This window comes from Mixophyes fleayi, chromosome 1, assembly GCF_038048845.1.
Source record: "Mixophyes fleayi isolate aMixFle1 chromosome 1, aMixFle1.hap1, whole genome shotgun sequence".
Classification (NCBI taxonomy): Eukaryota; Metazoa; Chordata; class Amphibia; order Anura; family Limnodynastidae; genus Mixophyes; species Mixophyes fleayi.
In genome coordinates, this window is record NC_134402.1 from 410,825,519 (window position 1) to 410,852,155 (window position 26,637).

Sequence of the window (26,637 nt, forward strand, 5' to 3'; positions counted from 1 at the left end):
TAGTTCAGTGTAACAGAGTGACTTGTTATCGATTGTTCTTGGTTACCACAGAAAGAATGATATGGAACCTGGAACAGAACATCGCCAGTCAACTAGCTGGGAACAAGGGGCTGATTGTAAACATATTACAATAAGTAGACTTTTTTAAGCCAATTACTCTACCCTGCCATGTTTACCCCACAGACATGAACAGATTCTGAAACAAACAGGTCTTCACAAAACATAGAGACACAATTCTGTAGGAATTACATTCTCCAATAAAAGATTTAGACATATTTGAATTCCACATAATTGTGAACATAGATGAAATAATAATAATAAAGGCAGTTTCAACGAAAGCAGTTGTTGGGTTTATCTGAGGATAATGAAACTCTATTCACGTCCAAACCACTTCTGCTCATTGTATCTACATCAGTTTTTCCATCTGCTGCTGTGAGAGGAGCGGCTGAAACAAGTGGGCAGATTATTAAATCAATACAGGACTTGGAGATACTGGTGTGAGAGACAGACAGCTCCAGGATGAAGGAAAAAACAGGTTCTCTTAAATCTTGTCTTATTCATTTAAACAATAATTAAATATATACAAACATTTACAGACAGTTTTTATCAAAATATGGATACAATATAGCAAATAAAATCCATATGAGAACAACCTGAGGAAAAGACGTAAACAAGGTTTAATTTCTACAGAGATCTTCTCTTGACAAGAGAGATGTACACAGAAGAAAAGGAAAGAAATAGAGGGAGCACAGATCTGCTGTCAGGTAATGTCAGAACCATAAAAGTCAGAACGTGACATATGCAACTGGTAATAATCACAAGTGGATGCCGTTTAACTACACAAGATGTGTTATCTGTACATTACTGTGGGTCTTAAGCTGGGTACACACTACAGAAATTTCCACCAACTATGCCGAGCGATTTTACATGCGATCGATGTTCCGATCGCTCGGTCCATGGACTGCATACACACTAGTCTTGTTTAGAACGATAAAGGGAAGAGCAGACGTCCCTTTAGCGACTTTTTACAGCCATTTTGTCATGAGCAATGACTGTAATTTCGTACTCACTGTTGTGGATCGGTCAGAAATTTATACACACTACACAGCGGAAACGAGATTGGAACGAAAATATTAAACGGTACGACCAACCAAATGAGGCGACAATCGTCCATTTGGGCAGACTTTCGACCATCGTGTCACTACACACACTGACCCGACTTTTGAACGAGAGGTCGTATATCGGCTGATTTAGCCAATTATTGGATGAAAACTGTGTATAGTGTATACCCAGCTTTACTGACCTCTAATTCATGTGTCTTCCCTTTTTTTTTTATCAGACCATTGCACAGCAATTAGCAGTTATCTGTTGCTACCATCTTGCCCTGAGTTTAAGTCAGATCTTAGGCCACTCAAACCTCATGCTTTTCCATTGAAGTGTATAAAAGTACAGCAGTCTCCTATAGAGGGCTAACTGCTTTATAGTTCTCACTTGGCAGCTAATGTCCGAGAGACCAAGCTTGTCCCAGTGGTGAGGAAGATTTTCTCTTGCTTGCCCTGTGCAGGATTTGATCAAAATATGAACTAACACCTCATGTTTTCATTTTGCTAGATACAGACAGATATGGAGTGTTACGGATAAGCGCTGACAACGTCTTTTTGTTTTGTATACATATATTGGCATTTATATTGGCATGCAGCTGGTACCATATACAATATGGGATATACCAAGCACTGGCTTGTTTTTTTGTGGGTTTTTTTTTCCCCCTCTGTGCACCAAATAGCCAAATCCCATTTAATTTTGCAACCTACATTTGCGCCAAAATTGGACAATGGATCCAGTCACTCAGAAATCGGGCTAATTGGCCGGCATAACCAGAGGAGGAGGAAGGGGTTGAAGAATGGGAGGTAGTTTTGCATAGATCCTAGGAAATAGTCCCGTCATCTAATCAAACAAATAAGGAAGTACTATAATAATGACATTCAGGGAAGTTGTGCAGCAAGAATACTATATGGACTGGTCAATCAATCGATATATAGAATACAATGATCTAACACTGGCCAATGACAGAAGAGTGCCCAACTTGGTCAGTCAAGATCCGTTATGATCGCTGGTCACCCACAATATCTGTACAATCTGATTGAAAACAATCATACTCAAAGATCAAACCATCATGTGTGTGTGGTTACCAGAGGGTGAGCCTCACTAGTCTGCTGCCAGAGACTGCAACTGCCCTCTGATACCTGACACAGACTAGTATAAGAATAGTACACATGTGAGTGGCACGGTTCACAAAGGCACGCCGCCTCTATGCATCTCCGCTTATATTTTCCTCACACCCCATAGAGGTGCGTCGAAAATACGTGGAGATTCCTTACCGTAATAAGTGGTATCGTGCACCACTGGGCATTGCGGTGATGTCCAGCAGCACATGGCAGAGAACTGAATTCCCCCATGCTATACACTATAAAATGCACATGTCATCATTGTATTGTTTATTGTATGATAGAAACACTTCTTCACAGCAAGAAAGTGAGCATTTTATGCATTAAACCCAACATTTTGCTGCCTGTTTCTCAAGCCAACTGCCCCGTTTGCCTCCTCATAGGCACACAGCTGTGGTACCATGGGTATAACTTGCTGCTAGAAATAGTTTACAATGTATTACCTAATACTACTAACCCTGGCATTGAATGGTTAGAGTATAACTTCTGTAACATATGTGCTATAATATGACTGGTCCTAGCCCAATGCATGACTCTACCAATCCACAGAATGCATTTCTGCAGAGAAAGTCTACAAGCTTGTCAGTCATTCTACGCTCTACACATGATCTGTTCACGTGCCTTTCAAAGTTAAAGTTACATTGTGCACAACACATTTTCATGGTACCAAAAAAAAAAAAAAAAAAGGGAAAAAAATGTTTTGGAACTCACATGGTCTTTCATTAATGTAGCCACGGTGGTGGACATCATAACCAGGCAGACAACGGTGACCAGGAAGAAGAAGAAAGCGTACATAATGCGGGTGCTTGTCGACTGCTTGATCTTAGGGCAACATGTACAGCACAGCGCACAGGGTGCAACCCCACAGCAACAGGCCACCTGGAAGGAAACATTAATATTAGCAGAGATCATGTAGTATAACATTGTCAAACTACTTTGATTTAAAATTCAATTTAATAACTACACACAAGATCATTAATAAGCTAGACGATAAGTTGTTTAATGTTGCATTTATAGCCGATTGCTATTTGCTGGGGATGTTTTCCTCTCCTTTGTTTATTTTGGGCCTCCCTGCCCTTTCTGAAGCCCAACATGAAGTGTCAGGGCAAACAAGGGGAGGGGTGCAAACAATACAATTATTATTTAAAATTAATAAAAAAATATATAAAATATTAAATAAAACATATTCCACCAGTGGTGAAAGTGGGGGGTATACATTGATATGCCATACCACCACATCACTTGTAAATTGCTGTGTGTGTGTGTGTGTGTGTGTGTGTGTGTGTGTGAATATATTAATTAGATAGATAGACAGACTCACATATATAGCTAGAATCTGATTATCTATATAGCAGCCAACATCTCCACTTTTTCACTCTTCAGAATTGTTTTCATACCCCCTAAGACTTCTCTCGTGCTGCTGCTTCTTATGGAACTCCCTACCTCGTCCAACCAGACTCTTCCCCAACCTGTTGTGTTTCAAAGTATGGTTTGTTTGTTATACTCAGTATCCAGCACTGCAGAGTTCTGTGCCACCTTATATGCAAAATAAATAATAATAATAATAATAATAATAAATCAAAGATAATAGTTTTAAGGTTCAATCACAGGAAGAGGATATTCCTGTTTTCTGTAACCAGAAGAAGGACAAGCAGAGCACATGTGTGTAAATTGGCTTATAATATCTTGCAGTGATTATATAAAATGTCACAAACTGTATAGCAAATGTCCACTTAACTATTTTCTCAGTAATAATCTGTTAGTTGTCTGCACGCTCTCCACTCTCCAATATTACAGACACATATCCTATACATATAATCATGGAGATAAAGCACCACTCTTCTCAGAGTCCAGATTTCCCCTTTCCTACAGCATGCATGGCTCAGTTTAGAGGTAGTATAATACGTGATGATCCTATAAGCACTGGAGCGCTGCCTATACGGACAATGGCAAGAAACTGGGAGCATCCGGTAGAGTCAAGGAATTAAACCAAGAAGGATAGTAGGATAGTAGATAGTAGAATAGTAATAGGGGTTACAGTGTATCATTTTGAGGGTACAATAGGTTTTTGGACCTGAGAAGACACCACTGGGAACTTTTACATACATATTTTTTACTCGACTTGTAGGTTAAATTTCATGAGCATTTAATTACTGTAGCTTTTCACTGCTTAAGTGAGCAGAGTGTAGGACCATGTTATACAATAAAAAAAAGGATGTGTTTTGTGTGGTTCTCAAAGAACAATGATAAACATTTATTTTACTTTAATGTTTAACTTTTAAAAAATCTTGGTAATAAAAATTAATTTCACTTTTCAAAGGGGGGATGGGTCTTAATCACAGGCTGATTCCCAAGCCCCAGAGTTTACGGTATAAACAGTCTTGTCAAACTCCATTCCATAGAGTACAGAAGAGCACGGCTGGGCAAACAACGTAGCTAGGGAACTCCGGGGAGCTTCTATGAAAAGATCCAGACAATACCAGTAACAGGATATCTGTGTACAGAACACCCTACCCATATTAGGAACAAACCCTGCACTTAAAAAGCTATTTACAGACCGCAGATCTCACCTACAGAGAGACAAACATACATTAAGGTTTATTTATGGGTATGGTTTTGCCAGACGATATATATTTAGATATGTGGTATATTATTTTAGGATCTATGAAATAATATTTTTGTTACAATGTTTCTTTAAGAGCTTCTAGTCTGCACAGAGTGCTCTTACCCAGTTGTCATACAAGTGATACATGAACACCGCGTCCTTTACGTTTCATGGGACACCTTTAAAGAATTAGCCATCAATCATCATTATATTTATGAGTCCTAATTCTTTACATACATTATTTTATTTGATGCGGTATATTATGTCCTCAGGGCTTTCACGGTTGTATACAACGGTCATCACGTCCTCATAATAACTCAACACCATATACGCGGCCAGCTGGGCCTCACATGGAGAGCCAGATTGTAGAGATCTGTTAGTTTGGCAACTGGGCTAACAATCATAAAGAATGGAGCCGATGCACTGCGGTTTGCTAATGACCATATACACAAACCGTTGCATTCCAGACAGTACAGGGTCATTGTCTGAGCAGATTATCCTGCAGTCCTGTGATCAGATTCTGATTGAGTAGAACAATTGTTTTGGGTCAAAACCTGTTGGGTCAATTTGAAGAAAAGCAGCCAAACTTTGGATCTAAACGCTGCTGTCCAATCAGTCCTCTGAACAGAAGGTGTTGGAAAAAGTTAGGAATCTTATGAATGGAATGTGTTCCAGACACTAAGCCCCCACCATTCTGCTAGTTAAAGGGGATGGTGGCCTAACAATATCATTTCATTTAAGGCTTAGCAAAACCAATCTAGGTTTTTGCTATTTGTGAAAAATAATTTGCCACTGGCACCGCCTGAAGTCTATGGAGGCTCATATTTGGGCACAGGTCTATGCCAACAATAAACCAGAGAAGTAGTAAGACGCTACATGAATAGAGAGGATCACAGAGTCTGTGTTTATCTGCAGCAAACATTCTATGTCTCCTTACAGATAAATAACCAGGGAATGTAATTCAGGGCTTTTCATAAAGCTGCATGTGAGGAGTCCGACATACTGAGAGAGCAAACATCTGAGAAAACCAAAATTAAAGACTTCTAGAAGACCACAGAAAGCTTTACTTGTGAAACAAATGTGTATTAAAACAATTTCCTTTGGGATTATAACATCCTATATACCACAAGTATACCCTTCCTTTCTTGGCATAGCCCAAGGCTGTTTCTCCAGCAGATGCTTCCCGTGTTGTATATGATAACTAGTGACTATTAGACCTGCGCAAGGATCCCATGTGTAATATTGCTCCGTTTTCCCCTCATCTTAGTGGGTCTGATGTCACAGAGCTTGTGTAGGGCGTTCATACAATACATGAAGCAAGTTAGTTTGTGTTTGAATGAGGAGGTCTTCTCGACAGCTTGACTGGTCAGATATTATTTAAACACCTGTTTGGGCTGTGTGAACACTTCATGCACGGTGGCTTAGTGATTAGCACTTCTGCCTCACAGCACTGGGGTCATGGGTTCAATTCCCGACCATGGCCTTATCTGTGTGGAGTTTGTATGTTCTCCCCATGTTTGCGTGGGTTTCTTCCGGGTGCTCCGGTTTATTCCCACACTCCAAAAACATACTAGTAGGTTAATTGGCTGCCATCAATCTGACCCGAATCTCTCTGTCTCTGTCTTTGTGTGTGTGTTAGGAAATTTAGACTATAAGCCCCAATGGGGCAGGGACTGATGTGAATGAGTTCTCTGTACAGCGCTGCGGAATTAGTGCCACAATATAAATGAATGGTGATGATGATCTCATAATGCTTCTCTACAAGGTGCGGCACATTTGTCATATCATTGACCACATAGCGGCATATTCAGTTAGGTCCAGAGATCGCAGTTATGCTCTGGAATGGCAAAGGAAAATAACGTATTAACATCTGTAATGCGCAGCGGGCATGGAACCGCGGTCTTCGGAGCTCATTGAATATGCCCCATACTGTCCACCATTTATCTATACCAATATAGCAAAGATTGGCTAGAAGTATTTTTGCTGTGCTCAGCATAAATAAGAAAGAAAGGAAGGTAATTTACAGACTGAGATTTTCTTCCTGTCTTGGCATCCAAAAAAAGAACCTAGCTTATAAAAAAATAAAACAAAGCAAAAAAAAAAAAAAAAAAAGGGTACTCTTAACTCTAGATAAGAAACCTACAGTGATTGGCATTTGCCAACAACGAGAGATAGGATTGCACTGAAATGTCTGTATGTATAGGTCAAAACAGTTAGTATAGAAAACAAAAATATTGACTGTATATTAAAACATAAATATATCTGTTGATGTAGAAGCTGATAAGATAACAAATATCCATGGATGGTAAATTACATCTGTATTTTCCAACCGATAAGATTAACAGAAAACATTTTACTTATATTTCATGGTTGAAAAACAATATTTAAGACATAGCAGCCATGTATATGCCTAAGGGTTAATATTTTCCAGAGTCCAAAATGTTAACCCTTAGGCATGTGAAAATGAAAAAAAATGCTTGCCAAAAACTCCCTTTTGGAACTCGTTTACACATCAGCTTTTTTTGTTTTGCACATTTAACAAGGTAATAAATGCCTGGAAAGTGGAATGTAGGACAAATAAGAGCCATTAGTGCTATTCTCACCACAGCCTTCCAAAATGTTAATTCAAAAACTATTTTAAGAGCACATCCCAATATACTTCACATGCACGCTATCAGTACAATACACTGCAAAAGTGAAATGCATTTAAAAAAAATGCATGGAAAATGCATGACTAAAATACATTAGTTTTGATGTCTTTTTAGCAACTGCTTTGCATTTATGTTCTTCTAATTCTAGTAGATGCAGCATCCAGACTGAAAACATTTTTTTTTTACATTTGAAAACTTTGCTTCCCGATACTATCAAAATTCCCTTATGGGTCTGTAGCAACAAGAAAACGTGTATTACATCACCAATAACCAATTCTCACTTTATCCAATTCTCACTTGCATAAAATGAAATCCCATAACTTGGTAAGCTGCAGGTGTCCAAGATTTTGCAGGTCTTACTCTTAACTTTTACATGGTAACACATTTAGAAGCTTAATCCTGAGAAGTAACGGTACTTCGTATCACTTTATAAAATCAGGGACAGTTTATGACATTATACCTCAGCAAACAGGTTGTATTAACTGTTATGAAAATACAAATATAGAAGGAACTTTTACAAGTTCAAGAAATATAATCCATGATTTTTGCACTGCTGTATGTGCGCAAATCAAAATGTTTGTTCAAGCCCCTGGGAATTCATTTTACAACTAGTGATCAGTATTTTGTGCGTTATATAAAAAGCAGAAGGACACGAGACCAAATATTATAACCCTATGGGGGGGGGGGGGATTCAATTGCCCACCGTTGTGCCTGTCTGGAATCAGTAAGGAATCTCAGCTCATTTTTCCCCTCACAGCTCTATGGGGTGCTAGGAAAAATAAGCAGAGATTCCATCCTCAACATTGGCACAATGTGTCTCCATGGACTGTCCCAGAGACACTTTACGCTGAATCGAATCACACCCCTATAAATCTATGAGGGTAAATAAATATGAAAATGTAAGTTTCTTATTCTGTAAAATACTTTAAAATTGCCATTATTGTTCTATATTTACCATTACCCCTATACCACCCTCTAAAATTTAAACTTAAGTTGAGTCTCTAATTATTAAATTAAATCTGGCTTGGTTTATTTAAACTTTTCCATCTAACTGTATTTCAACCAACTAGCAATGGTTAAAAAAAAAAAAAAGACTGAACAACTAAGGAATCTCTATTAGTCCATAAAATAATTGTTATAGTGTATATTTATGAAAATAGCCATTATGAGGGGGATAATGAAAAACAGATTTTCAGTAAATTTCAGAAATGTTTTGCTGCTTGACAAAGTTCAACAGTTTGTAGTGTACATTAGAAACTCATGTTGGTGAATGACTAATTTCCATTTGCCATTAGCGGAGAAGTCTTGATCTCTCAGATATCACAACAAACATCAAACCACAGACAAAGCTGAAAGGCCTGTGTTATTCTGAGTATCTGCAGGGGCATGGGAGGAAATCACAGATATGTCAGTTATTACCGCAAGCTACAGAAAGCCTGTTCTCAAACACCATATTACAATACAAACCTAGTATATACTGTTTATTATAGATGCAGATGAATTGTCCGATCTGGTGACTATTAAGTTCATTAATGGATTATTCTCAAGACAGATGAATCCTTCTTTATCCCAAGCACAATCATATAAATGTACTGCAGTATTTTTTCAGCCACATCTGCTTCAATTATCTAATCCCTCTTACAGAAAAACAATAACATTTATAAAATCACTCCTGAGCTCTCACCAGTCTATGAGGGACCACTTGCTGTGGAACCAAGTCTGTCTCTCTCTCTGTCTGTGTTTGGGAATTTAGATTGTAAGCTCCAATGGGACAGGGACTGATGCTAGTTCTCTGTACAGCGCTGCGGAATTAGTAGCGCTACATAAATAGACGATGAACCAACTTAATCAAGAAAATAGCCCTAAACCTTGTTAAGACCCTTAATGTATTTAATTATTTCAGACAAGTGATCCAATTATCTTCTCTACAGTATGATGTAATGCTATATACATTTTGGTCTTTGGATCGAACTGTTTTGGTAGCCCCTCATTGGATGTAAATCAAATCTATCAATATCCTTCTGAACTTAAAGGTCTCTAGTAACAAGACACAATAATACTCAATATGGTTTGGGCAGGAGGCATAATCAAATAATTTGATTTGCGTACATTCAGTAGTGCAAAAATCATGGATTATAGTCCTTGAATTTATAATCCATGATTATAAAGATCTATTCACCCAGCTATGACGAGATCAGAAACGGAGCTTTGATCCCTACTGTGAATGCAGAGCCCATACACACGGACTGCTCAGAAGAGTGCAGAACAGACTCATGCACTTCAACCCCACCAGTGCTCAGTTCTGCACTCTCAGCCGTCCATGTGTATGGACATCATTCCATACAGGGATCAATGCATTAGCGTGCACTTTAGAGTTTGCACCCCGGGAAATCTAGAGAGGGATAGTCCGTGCCTCGCAGACAGAGGGCGTATCTAGTACCGCCAAGGGGGGAGTGTCTAGCGCCACACTGGGGCATGTTTAGCCCGATTTCATGTCATTAATCCCCCCATTATTATGTTCCCCAACCTCATATACCCTATCAACCCCCCCAGCCCCCACTCCATCACCTAACATATCTATGACCTGGCCAGTCAGCTCCAGATCTCTTCTCTTGCTGCACACGCCCTGGGGGTCGGAGAGGACATCACAGCCCCTCTGAACAGATTGGAATTTTCTACATTTTCCAGTTCATATTATGCCCTCAGTGCATATTATGAAAAGAGGTAGTGCCCCCAGTTCATATTATGCCCTCAGTTCATATTATGATAAGCGGTAGTGCCCCCAGTTCATATTATGACAAATATATCAATGATGTCCATTTCAAATTCAATGTTTGCTATGTTATAAGCTGTTTGAACAGTATGGAAGTCAGGTTCCCATATGTTTTGTAGAACTTTAATAAGTGGACAAAAGGTGGTAATCAATAATTTCTGTACACTACAATCAGTCGCACAGTGATTAATACGCAACATAATTATTGTAGCAACATTTAAGTATGTTTAAAGTATTTTCTATCTTTTAATATAAAATATAATGTGGTAAAAAGGCTAATTAATGAGTTTAGTATTATGCTCGAAATTGCATGAGAACATTTCTTGCAAACACTAGTTATAAATAATATCACTTTTCATACATCAAATAGTAAGTCCAGAGATGTCAGAACTGGTTTATACAGGTCTAGAGACGGGAGCATGAGGAAGGACACCTGGCCACTTCAAGGAACAATGACTAGAAGAATCAACCAATGCCACGTCAAAATCTTGGGAGATTGGGCCAGATAAACACGGTATCTTCATAATGCTACCCAATTCACGCTGGCAGGCCACCCACGGGTGCCTTACTATGCCAGGGAAGTCTACCCAGTATCTTCTAGGGTTCTCAGTAACTCAGACAAATGAAGTTAGAAAGTATAACAATACATTTATTGTAACAAAAACAATCACTAGATTATGATATACACGCAGCAAATACATGCCAGGCAGGTTTATCACTTAACACCAACTGCTTAAGCTAGTGGGATATCTGGCTGCCCAGACTTTACATTCTGTGGATCTGCCAATATATTTCATTGGTAGAGAACGGAAACTCTAAAACCAGCTACCCTGCAGATTCCAGTCACAGAATGAATATCCCCTCCCCCCGTGGAGTGGCTCCTTATATCTAGACTCTAATTTCCACAGTGTGTTCCCCTCCCTGGGCAAACCTCTGGGTCTATCCTATTTAACCATTGGTGAGTGCTGCACTAGGGGGTGGAAGGTGGAGTGGAGATGAGCTGTACTTCCGCAGAAGGTCCCCTGCTGGGCTCTAGACAAAACTAATCTGAACTAGTCATGTTGAGAACAATGGATACTAATTGGCCTCCTACCTCACCTGTATCCTGCAATCTGATCCTTACCCATAACCAACTTGGCTTCACTTTAAGGACAATGACTAACAATTTCCATGCAATATCAACAAGATACAATAAACAATATACATATTTACAATGAGCTACAATGTCCCCTTATCCACATGTAATTAGACACTGTAGTGGTATTCTGTTGAGCTGGGGAACAAAAACAAGGGCTATAAAAAGTACATGCTATAATCCACATTTTGTGAGAAACGAGGGACAGGCTGGTTATCAAACGCGATTCGTCACAGAGATCATGAGTCAACCTATGAATGTGGACCTTAATACTGTAAACTATGTAACTTTGTGATGTCACTGTTTTTACAACTGTACATTGTATAAATTGTTCACCTCTGGCTTTGGAAACCAGAGTGTTCTGATAGAAGCTTGTTGTTGTTGCCAAACAAGCAGGTGTATGCATGCCAAACTTTGCCTTGTAATATTTTGCGAATAAAACCTATGTGCTTTGGAACCACAGTGATTGCATCAGTGAATCTTTATTGCAAATGTACATGCGGACACAACAGTTTCCAGAAAGCTACACTCCCTGACCTAATTCATCTTTAATAACCTTTCCGTAGACTCATCACTTTTGGGTAAATGCCTGTGATGTCACTCACTTGAGTGTTTAATCTGCCTCTGATTGAGCAACAGGCTCGGTGCCATAGTGGTTTGTGCTCCTTGTTTACATATTCTGATTCTCTGTGTACTGGCCCAGCTTCCTTTGACTATGTTTAGCTGCCAGTGACCCTGACCTCAGTTTTTTAAGAGCTCTCTGTAGGCTTCATAATGCATTTACATGCAGTAAACACCAAAAAAATGGAAGCGGTATTTCAAAACTTGTACTACAATACAAGTGAAAATGCCTATGGGCATGGTAATACTAGAAAAAATGGTTTTTGGTGTCAGACTTGTTTATGTTAATTAAAAACCATGTGCAATGCATTACAAAATGCCAGAGGGTAAAAACTTAGGGGTATATTTACTAAACTGCGGGTTTGAAATAGTGGAGATGTTGCATAAATATATATATATATATATATATATATATAACCAATCAGATTCTAGTTATCATTTATTTAGTGCATTCTACAAAATGACAGGTAGAATCTGATTGGTTGCTATAGGCAACATTTCCACTTTTTCAATCCCGCAGTTTAGTAAATATACCCCTTAGGGACTGATTTATTAATGAAAGTAAGGCAAAAAAAAGAGTAAATATTCTTCTGGACAAACCGTGTTACAATGCAAGGGGTACAAATGAGTTCATTATTTTGCATATAAGTTAAATATTGTCTGTTGTTTCATGTAGCACACAAATACTTGATAGCTTTATTTGTACACTGAAATAAAAAGTTGATCTACCTCCCCCTCCAATGCAACATGGTTTTGTCAAGGTGCAAAGTTACTCCTTTTTTGGCTTTCCTTTCCTTAATGAATCAGGCCCTTAGAGTTTACTTATGTAAAACTGAATTTGGCATGTCGTATGCATGGAAAAAATTACCTATTATTTTCATAATAAATCGTATCTCTTCACATGGGTATGGGCTCCCGGGATTTTTCATGATAGACATAGATGGCCCCCAAATATCCCTGACCACTTAACCCTTGCATAAGTTTTAGTAAAATGGTGGCTGCTCCATCCCCTATTCTTGGAATATGTTTTTGTTTGAACACATACAGCCACAAACTTGTCTTGCCCGCCCCCCATATTCACACTTTTTCAAGATAGATGTATTGCTTAGCATTTTGGCTTTATTGGTGTTAATTGCAATATATAATATAAATATATATATATATATATATATATATATATATATATATATATATATATATATATATATATATAGAGAGAGAGAGAGAGAGAGAGAGAGAGAGAGAGAGAGAGAGAGAGAGAGAAAGAGAGAGAGAGAGAGAGAAACAGGGATACCCTGCACTCTTCAAACACATAATTAATGCTGTACTAAATACTGTTCTATAATAAAAACAGGGAATGTTAGTTCCACATATTGCAATATATGTTAAGCTGACCAACTCACGCCAAAGTCTTCCCAATCTGGTCAGTCCTAACATGATCAAATGCTATGCTATTTTATCTGGGCTTAAGGCTTACCTGCACACAGCTTTTAAAGGCAAGTCTTTCCCTAGCACTAGCAGCCATGGGAGACCTGGGACTCACCTGACACAAGTTGGTCAGCTTAACATATATTGCAGTATGTGGAACTAACATTCCCTGTTTTTATTATAGAACAGTATTAAGTACAGCATTAATTATGTGTTTGGAGAGTGCAGAGTATCCCTGTTTTTCTGTCTATACAATGTGGGCAACCCCCTCTTGCACCCCAGTCTGTACATGGCGAGTGCAGAGGATCTATGTCTGTTTTTGTTATATATATATATATATATATATATATTATTTTTTTTATTACATACACACAGACACATATATACACACACATCGGGACTGTTATTCAATTGTTATGTTATAGTTGTCTGTTTAAAATAAAAAGTTCAATTTGTATAACTATAAATACATTAGTTATCTGTACATGCCTACACAATCTGAACACCCCATAGAGTAGCAAGGAAAAACGAGCGAAGATTTCTACCGTAACTGCCGACAATGTGCGCAACGCGATGTCTGCGCACCACATAGCTGGCAACTGAATTCTCCCCAACGAGTTTTTCCAAACAGGTAATAAAAGAAAAAAACAGGTTAAAAAGAACAGGCGAAAGTTCTGTCAAAGCAAATATAGGGGTCTATTTATTATGGGGTGGCGGTAACCGTCATTATATACCGTTGAAAATTGCAGCAATACCTAATGAAGTACTGCCCCAATTTACCATGCGGGGGCTGCTCTGGGAGTCCTGGCAAAGACCCCCAGAGAGGTGTAGAGGATTCAGCTGGATCCCACTGTAAACGGCAAGCAACACCATCCTGGGATGACCCCATAGATTTCTTTGGGGACAGCAGTAAGGGCTGGTAACCCTGGCGTGCTAAATGACAAGAAGCGGTGACATCTGAGTTGTTGGCATTTTGGCTCTTCACTGCTTGCTAAATAGACCCCATCATTTTCTTGTTCTGCTGCCAGCGCAGCACATGGCACTGATGCCCATGTGGACCACACACAAGGTACGGTAAAGAGATCCAGCGGTTGAGTGGTTTACGCTTACGTTCCATTTGGAATGTAGTAAGAGAAACCTTTTTTTCTGGACAAACCCTTTCTGTGTTTGTACAGAGGTTGTACAGTCTTTCAGAAGTAACCAGTTCTTAACATCCTGCAGAACAAATGATGAAACTAAGAGAATTTTTTTTTTGCCAGGAATAACATTGTATCATAGGACACCCTGATGAGTCACAGGAGACTCCAATAGGACTTCCCCATTTTCAAGCACAGGACCCTTGTGATTAGATTGCTCAGCTCTACAAATAGGCAGCATAAGTGTAAGCTATTGTCCAGTGGTGTAACTAAAGGCCCCTGTGCCCTGGTGAAATATATGAGCCACAACCTCTCACAGCATTAATAACACCCACTACAAAGGTTTCACCTGCGCTACGTAGCTTTTTGACTAGTTTCCCCTTGTCTCTTTATGCCGCTTGGAATTAGCAAATGATACAGGGGACCAATGCTGGTATTGCTGATATTTCCAAGGCTAAATCCACTTTTATGCTTTTTATTGTTTTCATTAGTGAATAAATGTTCAAGTTTATAAATGTGTAAACTTTAGGGTCTATTTTGCAAATAAAACCCATATTCCTATCTGTAAGCTATATACACTTTATAGTAGTGTATATAGAACTTCCCTATTCTGCAGCTCCCACCATTATTGGAGGGAAGGACAAAGTATGCCCTCTGTCTACGGCTGGCTCTATCTATCACGTTATCTTGCTGACATCATTGGATTCAAATAGAGAGTAGCAAAAACAATTTGCCCTACTCCGTTCAGGACCAATTTGGGTTTGTAACATACTGGAGGAGGTTGGCTGCAGACAAAAGTCAGACTATGGCTTGGAGAGCCAAGGTTTAGGGAGCACCTAAAACACTAAACGGGCGAAGTGATGTCACTCAGAGTGTTTTTATATTACTGCGGCGCCCGCACACTGAAAATCACCTGTGAAGCTGCCAGCGGCTGCTCCCCTATGTCACGGATATACTGAGCGTGACACATTGGGCTATGATGTCACAGCCTAGCAACGCATTCCTGATATATCAGGAGTAAAAGATGCCATCCCACCCACTATGCACAAAGTATGGGGGGATAGCCTTGAATACCTTAAAAGTATGTCAGTTTCCCCCTCAGAAAAGTATGTGACACATCTCACGTTCTATGTAGCTGAATGCCGACTACTGATTTCTTTTAGAAGCCATATTTCCGAGAGAGGGGTTTAAAAGAGGCTGGAAGTGGGAATACTACAGGAAATAACTACAACACATTGCATTTTCTTCTCCAGCTAAACTACATATTTGCTCTAAAGTTTCATCCTTCCGTCTGTAACCGGCCTCTTTTTTCTGTGACAAATACCACAAATTCAAGGTCGCATCCCAGCTACAATGGAGATAAGAGGCTGCTTGCAGCTGTGGATTAGCAGCATAATAGGTTCTTCATGAGAGACACAAGATTCTCAATAATCAATGAGCTGAAATCTTGTCTCATGTACAAACATGAGAAATACTAAGAACGTACAGACGTCTCCCTGTTCAGTTACATGGAAGTCATTACAAATATTTAACCTGTATTTATAAAGCACTAGTTTATCAATTCACATTTACGCAACCAAAGCAGTAAATTACAAGTATATGGAGTCCTGTTGTTACACTTGCTTATCTCACGCTCAGTGGCAGGGCTATATCTAGGCTGGGGCAGCAGGGTGAGGGCCCCAAGGCCCCAGTCAAAATGGGCCCCCACCTGACAGCACTTCAAACTCCCGAGGCATTGTTGATGCAAGCAGGCGAAATTGGACTACATTGGTTATTTATGTTTAAAAGCAATTGATTATCATAATTTAAGAATCTAGCAACTGCTACCATGTCAGGGTTTACATACTCCTGGTTTCATGGGTTTAGACAAATATGCTCAGTGGGTGTGGATATTATCAACTAATATTTTGTTGTGTTAATGTATTAAAAGTATCCACTTATCATCGCTACACCGTCCGGAAAATACACTAACATTATAAAAACTGTATGCGCCTTTCCCATTGTGGATATCTATGTAAGTGTGCACTAAAAATCGCTTTTTGGCCGATAGTGATAATAGTCTTGCAGGTCATGCACAACTTATATCTTATGCAGTAGTTTCAGTACAGAATATTAAAGGGACAGAAGGCGGTTAAATAATTTGCATTTATTGCATTTTAAAAACGAAAATAAAGTATATTTGCACCTGAACAAACCATGCAAGAGGTGCAAATGGATTAATTTGTTTTGCATGCAGGAAAAAAACTGGCTACTTTTGCATGTATACACACGTCAGCTTTATTTTCACACTGCATTTATTGTATACATAGTGCATTCGTTTTCAGGCGTTTTACCCATTTTCCTAATTTGTGGTCAGGTCTCCATTAGCCCCTTCCTTTAGTTAATATTTATTAGGTTGCAAGGCTGTAATGCTGTCTACAAGATGTATAGGACATAATAGTTTATTTGTAAGCTGTGGGATCACCTGGTCCTTCTTTCTCACCTCCAACAAGTGACTTGACAACACAATGATCCCTTTAGGGCAGACTTTTGTGTGTGAACAATTCCGATGATACTGAAGCTTACACAAAATAAAGTCAACCACCTTAAATGGCGTAACATGCAATGCACATGACCATACTTTGATAAAACACAGATTTAGCATACACAAAAAAATCAGCTTATTTATAAAACAAAAGAATCATTTTCTTCAACACAAGACTACAATAGATATTTCACAGGGTTTGCGACCACAAATTACTTCCTGACAAAACACGTGACGGAATGTATACACGATACACTTGACCATTCGCTTACATAAAGTGCCACAAACCCTCTGCAGCACATTTAGTATAACAAGTCATACATAACAGTACATACAAGATGATGAAGTAGGTGCAGAAAGTAGACAGAGGGTAGAGCTAGGTGACTGTATGGTAAATAAACAGGATGGAATGGAACCGCAAATTTAATTTCCTTTTATACACTCTTCCAGGCTTAATATCAGAGACTCAGAGATATCAGAGATCTTTCTTTACACACGTTCATCTCTGCCACACATAAACATACTAGAAGAATGCAGGAAATGTATATAAAACACACAGACACACACTTGTTTTTATTACATGGTGAGGACCCATGTCTGGAACATGGCACATAGGACACCCCTATCCTAATGCCCTGTGAACAGGACAATCATATGGGTATGTGTAGGAGCTGTTTGTCACCACAGTTACCACTTCAGATTTTCAGTTTGACTTTGATCAAAGTACAGACACAGACTGCATGGTGGGGACAGTTTCATGAAGGGGACAGTTTCATGGGGGGGAGGGGGGTTTACACTTTCGTCTATCTGAGGACATCCATACACCTGCACCTAGCTATGCAGGTTACATTCATGGTCAACCACTAAATATCGTTTCAACTAATTTTTATTTCTCTTTACAGCTGTTATATAGTCTTTATGTAGAATTTTACAGCTAACCAGTTTCGATCTTTCAGTGCTGTCGAAGTCGTATAATTGGATGAACGAAAGTATATTGGTTAATATTGTTTTGCCGTGCGATTGCGATCCGTACGCCACATAACACAGATCCGTCCGCCACGTAACATGTGGCATGGTGCGATCGCACGGTAAAATACGCACGCACACACTCGCATTACAACATTTAGTTATCTATAATTCATATTGGTTCCGTTACACTGTAATTTATGAGCAGATAGTATTTGGTTTATTATTAGTTTATATAATATGATTATATGTACATTTTAGTGTTATTAAAGGTTTAGGTTATAGGAAAGGTGTCATGCCTGATATCATATTGATCCCCTATTCATCAGCAGCTGTCCGGTGCAGTCGGCGAAGAGATCGCACATTGCATACTTTAGTTATTGATATTAGGGAATAAACCTTTGTATGATGCTGGCTATGAAAGGAGCAGACCCCCTGGAGAGACGACCCCCACCTTTGGATTCCTTAGATTGAATCAGCCTATGACCTGTTTACCTTTGTCTGGACCTATAGAAGCAAGCTACGTCATCTCTATTGTTCACTGTGTAACACTGTACTGTATATAATCATAGCTGCTCCCCCACGGTCTGCAGTCAACTCTGACACAGTATTCTAAGCAGATATACTGTCCATTGGGTCCCGTGGATGCGCAGCGAATATATGCAATAAGAGCGCGGTATGTATGTATCTTTTGGTATTGGTTGTGCTGTACTGTACTGTTCTTTATATCATGACAATGTATTGAATTGTTGACTATTTACATCTGCTAAAATAAATCACCTTGTGCGTTAGAAACACAATACCATCGCCTAAGCAATGCTTATTTGAAAACGATAGAATTACTTTAATAGTGCAGATGGTTCAGCCATGACACATGCAACGCAATCATACTTTCCAGGCACCTGGTATATATGAATAAGTGTAGTCATGTGCTCCACAGCTTGGATCTCATCTCTGTCACAGGTTTTATTCTGCACTTCTTTAGAGAAAGGTCAGACAGTCATTAAGAATTTGCTGATCTTGGTAAGTTGGAGGGTACCTTCTGGGAGGAGGTAATACTGCCGGTGCCCCCTGATGTTGTGCCCAAGGAAGGCTGCCAATTGATGCAAGTCTGTGTTGTTTAGGTTAAAGACCTTTGAAAGAGAGGTAACATGCTTTCAAAGCTTCGTGGAACAGTAATTGGGGATTTTTAGCTCCACACTCTCGGGCAAAGAGACTATGCAATAGGAGCCTCTGAAATGTGACAATGCAGGTAGTCTGGCAAACATATAGACGTTCTTCATACTTCTCTGCAAGTAGTTCCATTGCACTTTGCTTTGCTGGTATCAGCATGGTTGGAACTTTTCTCCCTCGTATGAAATGCCGGAAAAACTTCTTCTCAAGCTCGGAAAGTGATAGGGCAACATCTTCATGGAGATCCAAAGTATCTCTTGAAAAGATGGTGGTCAGCAGCATCTTGGAAACTTCCACTTTCCTTCTTCGATTGAACAAGACCACCTGTGCCAGGGTAACCTTTGCAAGCAGTGCCCAGTTGTTAACTGAATGCTCAATGGATAAATTTCTCTGGTACGCTTGCTGTATCTCGATGAGAAACAAGTGGATCTTTTACACATCTTCAGTGTGTGAACCACTCTCCTCTGAAGTGTCAGGGGCATACACGCATCTCGACTGCCCCCCAGTTTATAGTCAGAGCCCCCACTTTCAGCAGGAGAAGGAAGTGACTGTCTTATCACCATTATGCGCAAGTTGGCAGGAAAGCTGCAATCTCCTTCGCTTCCGGCACGTAGTTGAACATACCGTATTTGCCGGCGTATAAGACGACTTTTTTTACCTGAAAAACATGCCTCCAAGTGGGGGGGTCGTCTTATACGCCGGGTGCCAAACTCAGGGGTCTCAGGGGTGCCGCGGGACAGCAGGACAGCCATAAAAAAAAAAAACAGAAACACTTACCAATCCGCGCGGCACCGGGACCCAGCATCCTCCTCTCTAACGCAGCCTGTCATATCAGTGACAGCTGCTGCGTGAGAGAGGAGGATGCTGGGTCCCGGCGCCGCGCGGATTGGTAAGTGTTTCTGTTATTTTTTTATATGGCTGGGGCGCGGCAGAGGGGGCAAAGTGAGAGAGGGACAGATGAGAGTGACAGGAGGGGGACAGAGGAGAGTGACAGCAGAAGAAGGCAAGTGTTATTAGTATGTGTTATGTTATGTTTGTTTTATGTTATGTCATGTCAATGCAGAGTGTGTGATCAGCATATATGAGTGTGTGTGTGTGTGTGGGGGGGGGCCAGTGACTTAATGCAGTGTGTGTGGGGGCCAGTGACTTCATGCAGTGTGTGTGGGGGCCAGTGATTTAATACAGCGTGTGTGGGGGCCAGTGATTTAATGCAGTGTGTGTGGGGGCCAGTGATTTAATACAGCGTGTGTGGGGGCCAGTGATTTAATACAGTGTGTGTGGGGGCCAGTGATTTAATACAGTGTGTGTGTGGAAGGTGTGCGGAAGAGGGGGTAGTCTTATACGGCGAGTATATAACAAACTGTATAATTTTGAGTGGAAATGTTGGGGGTCGTCTTATACGCCCAGTCGTCTTATACGCTGGCAAATACGGTACATATGTTGCACTGACCTCTAGTGGTGGCGTTCTCACACTTTCCCCTCAACATCAGACAGATACGCACACTTTTGGTCTAACAAAAATGATTCGCGGGGACATGTCAGATTTTGATACCGAGTATAATAGCAAGGTCCCCTGCACGGACTAGCTTTGGTAAATTGTGTGGGGGCCTCGTGTTTTGTCCCAACTATGACCAAGGTCCCCACAGTGTTGGTGTGTAAACAGGTCAATGTCCCCAAAAGTTTATGAATACAGACACACACACACACACACACACACACACATTACAATTCAAGCATTTCTATAGCAAAAACAAATCATGGGGCACTTTTTTTTTTCTAAAACTCATACTAAACGTATTTATTGCCAGATGACCATTCTATGTTAGAAGCTTGAAGCTATGAGAATCTACCTCGCTGTAGATATACAGGCGTCAATTATTTAAACTTATTTATGCAAAATAACTGCACAATTATTATCATAATTAGCTCTTAGTGTGTATACAAATTAAGGAAGTAGTGGTTTTTATTTCTGACAACCTGCCAAGGCGTAGATGTGACCTGTATACAACCTCTTGCACCATACATGCTTATAACGTATTAGGAGTTACACATACCAAACACTTGCACCCACATGCGCTTGGAGAGCAGGGTCAGGGCTGTTCAAGTGTAAGTATAGTAAAGTAGGAACGTAGAGATGCAAGTCTTGGAGATGCACCAATTTTTGACTTACGTATATTTAAGATACACATTTTAGATCAAGTTTCTGAGTCGATGATAACAACAGCAACATTTTATGCGCTGCACGCAACGATACACTAGAATTAAAGATACACGCAAATCACAATACAGCAGCATGAAAGTGAGTATACTTATACCTTCTTGTATCTACTCAGGATAACAAATCATTTAGGGGTATTGAAGACACAAAATATAACAACTTAGCAAGTTTTTAGGCATCCATTTAGAGAATCATTGTTTATTAAGACACATCCTTCCCTTACAGGAATAAAGGTAATTTATTCCAGTTCAAACCACTCCGACCAAGCCAGATTGATAGGTTAAAGAAAATGATGTAATGATGCACATCACAGTACAACAAAAGATTATTGTACAAAGGGGACCATTACTGAGAAAGTAGGTGCTTTAAACAACTATTAAAGTGGGAAAAAATGCACAGCAGTAACGTGGATTATCAGGAATTTCCTGCTATTTTAAGTTATATCATATGATGTTGTTTTTAATCACGTGTTAAACATTTTGCTAATGATCTTTGTTGCTTCTCCTTGATGCCAGAGCCCGGCGCTTGGTGTGGGAGCGGCACAGGGTATTAACAATACTGGTTGAGTGACATTATTTGCCAGTTATGTCTCTGGCTACTTCTGCCATCATAGTATAAATCATGTATAGGCTGTAAAGTTGCTTGTAATTTAAAAATGCAATATATATGATTTGATTTTGTACCAAGCTGGTGCAACTGCCTTGAGGTCAGCAGGTGGGGTAGGGTCCCACGTCCCACCTCCCACCCCCATCAAAGCCTTTTGTGAATGGATGGTTTTCATCCCTTGGGTGGTACATGGTGGACGATAAGAATATGAAAGAAATTTCTACAGTAGATTGAATTTAACTTGCCAACCACACATCGCACAGAGGTCGTCTGTTGCAGCATGCAGAAAATGCCAACCTATTTCCCTGCAGCAATGTTAGATGAATGAGGAAGGAAACTATCAAAGTGTTGGTGGGTAATGCTTACCCACCAACTGCAAAATCAAAGGCTGCCTACACAGCCCGCAGGAATCACATTAAAAAAAAAAGACTCACTTTATTCTACCAGCGGATTGATAAAGAGCAAAGGAGTTGGCTTACTAGTTATTTAATGCAACATTTTAAGCAAATCATCACGGGGTATAACATCATAGGATATTAGCTAACGTTCTAATAGAAGACAAATAACTGGACTCATTTATAAAATGCAGCGTGCTTGTACGTTACTATCACAGTGTAAATGGAGATTAATTTATAGCAACCAATCAGCAATTCTCTTTGACTGATATAGCAAAAATATTTCAGATTGATTACTTTGAGTTACTGTATATTTAAACTCTTACATTGTTAGTAAATAGTATTCTTTATATCTTTCAACCAGCTATGGGAAGAACTAAAGTTGCTGGTTGGTTGGCAGTGGTGGGGGAAACATAAATGTAATCATTTTGGGCCAAGTAGGGGAACAACCGAATTCTCTGACAGAACTGTTGCTGGGCAGAACAAACACGTGCCTTCTGCACATAAAGTTGGCATTTGGTAAAATGTATGTCCTTGAAGGCAGGTATAATTCAGTATTTTTAAGTTATGTTATTTGATGCATTGATTATTTTGTTGTATAGCTAGCTATACATCGCAACCATTCACTTCCATAGTATCATTATTATTTATATATTACATTATTATCAATTTAATACCTCAGTCACAAGAGTTGACCTAAATGTATTTTATATTGGAGAAAACTCTTCTAAAAATAAGCATCAAGTTGTCCAAACACCTTGTGTGGCAATTTAGACTATAGTAAAGGCATGAAATAAATATTAGCAGCTCTGTTTCAGATGTGACCTATTCTCTGCCCTTCTTTTAGGATGTTCAACAGCATAATTAGCAGGCTGAGTAGTTCTGTGCAACAACTTGCAAAGTGCATCATTGGTTGTTCACATAGATTCTACCACACCTCATGAAAAATGATATACAACAATTACAAGATAAAGAGTAAAGTAGAGGCATTGTACATTCATACTAAACCCTATTTGGAAAGCAGAAAGTTGAGCACACATGTTAAGCTGGGTACACACTACACGTTTTTCGTCCAATAATAGGCTCAATCAGCCGACATACGACCGCTCGTTCAAAAGTGGGGTCAGTGTGTGCAGTGACACGATGGTCGAAAGTCTGCCCAAGTGGACGATTGTCGCCTCATTTGGTTGGTCGTACAGTTTAATATTTTCATTCCAATCTCGTTTCCGTTGTGTAGTGTGTATAAACTTCCGACCGATCCACAACAGTGAGTACGAAATTATAGTCATTGCTTACGACAACATGGCTGTAAAAAGTCGCTAAAGGGACGTCCGCTCTTCCCTTTATCGTCCTAAACAAGGCTAGTGTGTATGCAGTCCATGGACCGAGCAATCGGACCATCGATCGCATGTAAAATCGATCAGCATAAAAAGTTGGTGGAAAATTCTTTAGTGTGTACCTAGCTTAAAAGAGAGCACAAGCTTTCTACCAGACAGAGCAGTCTCAGGACCAGTTCTCAAAGTGTCCAATTAAAAACATAACTGGGTATTTGCAATGAAAATAACCGTCTGAGTCATGCACAGCTTATTATTAGGAATACACAAAACAAAACCAGCTTAGGTCACAAAGATACACCCCAGTAGTGCACACAGCTGACATTTTTTTGGAGTGTTCTACTAGTGTATTTTTTACAATAAACTCAGCTATATATAGATACACATATTAGAGACTGAAATGACATAATGTGAGTGTTGCAGTAAGTCTTACCTGCCTGACGCAGCAAGGAGCAGACATGGTCCCGGCAGACAATAACAAGTATCACTACAGTACAGCATGCAGCAGGAAGAGCTCAGTGTCTCTATGCGATGGATCACAGTTGTCTGATCTCCTTTGTGTCTGGCCAGACAAGCCCTGCATAGGAATGCCGCCTGCGCTGCGCTGGCCGCAGATACAACGCGTGTGAAGGGCGCCCTGGTCCCCCTGGTATGGAGCAGCCGCGTCCCGGGATGACCTGCCGGTTGTGTAGCAGATGTGTGCGGTGCTCAGGGGGGAACCCCAGTGCCAGGCTCCAAAGATGCAGCCTGCTGCTGGCTCTCAGGCAGCTGCAATTTCCGCTGTCGTCAGCAAACAGGAGGATCCCAGAACAGGCAGCGCTGGGGTTCATGTCATCATATAGTGCAGTGACTACCGAGGAAGTTATATATATATATAGTGACTGGAGAAATCTCAGTGTCTCAGTGTGCAGGCTGAACACATCCACCCCCAGGCAGATGACATTTGGATGTTGCATGTGGGCATTGCAATGGAAATAGTAAATGGAGTAATTGGTTCTTTTCTGTCGTCAAACTTTATTTGTTTTTAATATTTAACCAGTTTTATGTCATCCATGTCAAGTTTACAGACATTCACACCAAGTATAATATTACTTCTGACCACATGGGTGAGAAAATATTGATATGGCCTTTAAAATCAACATGATATTGTTTTTAAATTATTAATGCACAGTAGCTCAGATACAACTTGCATAGATCATTTCTAGGGACAGACCTAAGCTGTAGGGATCTTTCCCTGGACTTTCAGTACTGATCAGCTGTACAATATTATTTCTCTTATTCTGTGCATAAACTGCTAATTTAATTATCTCTTGTTCTTTTCTGAGCTTTATAAGCCAGTGTTTATTAATACACCACTAAAGAGTGCTTTATAATAATGTAAAATAAATGTATCATAATGGACCAATGTGATAACACCCCTCCCCATCTCCTTATCTCCTCACACCCCCCATTTTTCAGTGGCACTATTAATCACAGGAATGTACCTATCATTTTTGGGCAGCACAGTGGCCTAGTGATTAGCACTTCTGCCTCACTGGGGTCATGAGTTCGATTAGCCCCTCCATGCCTCTCTCAGTAGCTCCTCCATGCCTCTCTCAGTAGCTCCTCCATGCCTCTCTCAGTAGCCCCTCCATACCTCTCTCAGTAGCTCCTCCATGCCTCTCTCAGTAGCCCCTCCATACCTCTCTCAGTAGCTCCTCCATGCCTCTCTCAGTAGCCCCTCCATGTCTCTCTCAGTAGCTCCTCCATGCCTCTCTCAGTAGCCCCTCCATACCTCTCTCAGTAGCCCCTCCATGTCTCTCTCAGAAGCCCCTCCATACCTCTCTCAGAAGCCCCTCCATGCCTCTTTCAGTAGCCCCTCCATGTCTCTCTCAGTAGCTCCTCCATACCTCTCTCAGCAGCCCCTCCATACCTCTCTCAGAAGCCCCTCCATGCCTCTCTCAGTAGCCCCTCCATGTCTCTCTCAGAAGCCCCTCCATACCTCTCTCAGAAGCCCCTCCATGCCTCTCTCAGAAGCCGCTCCATGCCTCTCTCAGTAGCTCCTCCTTGCCTCTCTCAGTAGCTCCTCCTTGCCTCTCTCAGCAGCCCCTCCATACCTCTCTCAGAAGCCCCTCCATACCTCTCTCAGAAGCCCCTCCATACCTCTCTCAGAAGCCCCTCCATGCCTCTCTCAGTAGCCCCTCCATACCTCTCTCAGAAGCCCCTCCATGCCTCTCTCAGTAGCCCCTCCATGTCTCTCTCAGAAGCCCCTCCATACCTCTCTCAGAAGCCCCTCCATGCCTCTCTCAGTAGCTCCTCCATGCCTCTCTCAGTAGCTCCTCCTTGCCTCTCTCAGTAGCTCCTCCTTGCCTCTCTCAGCAGCCCCTCCATACCTCTCTCAGAAGCCCCTCCATACCTCTCTCAGAAGCCCCTCCATACCTCTCTCAGAAGCCCCTCCATGCCTCTCTCAGTAGCCCCTCCATGTCTCTCTCAGAAGCCCCTCCATACCTCTCTCAGAAGCCCCTCCATGCCTCTCTCAGTAGCTCCTCCTTGCCTCTCTCAGTAGCCCCTCCATGTCTCTCTCAGCAGCCCATCCATACCTCTCTCAGAAGCTCCATCCTTTAACCAGCTACAACATTAAAAGCATTCCTGTTTAATATGTACACGTATTACCCCCAACACCAGCCCCGAAATTGCATTTATATAATTCCAAATAGTCAACAAACCCATCCCTAGACACTAGAATAGTCATGCCAAACCATTTTTTTATAGATTGGGCATCAGAATATTGATATCAACCCCCCTCTATATTATTTATAGATTAGGAGACAGAATAGCCATATCACCCCCCCCCCCCCTCTCCACATC

General features: G+C 40.5%; 1 protein-coding gene across 1 annotated transcript in view; it reads right to left on the minus strand.

Moving 5' to 3' along the window:
* SERINC5 (serine incorporator 5) overlaps positions 1-24,647 on the minus strand; it is a 48,684-nt gene extending 24,037 nt beyond the window's left edge. Inside the window, exons 1-2 of the mRNA XM_075182426.1 lie at positions 24,224-24,647; positions 2,937-3,104 (exon numbers count right to left, since the gene is read on the minus strand). Coding sequence (XP_075038527.1) covers positions 2,937-3,104; positions 24,224-24,250 — 195 coding nt within the window. The 5' untranslated portion in view covers positions 24,251-24,647. The remainder of the gene's footprint in view (positions 1-2,936; positions 3,105-24,223) is intronic.
* Positions 24,648-26,637: the final 1,990 nt, after the last annotated feature.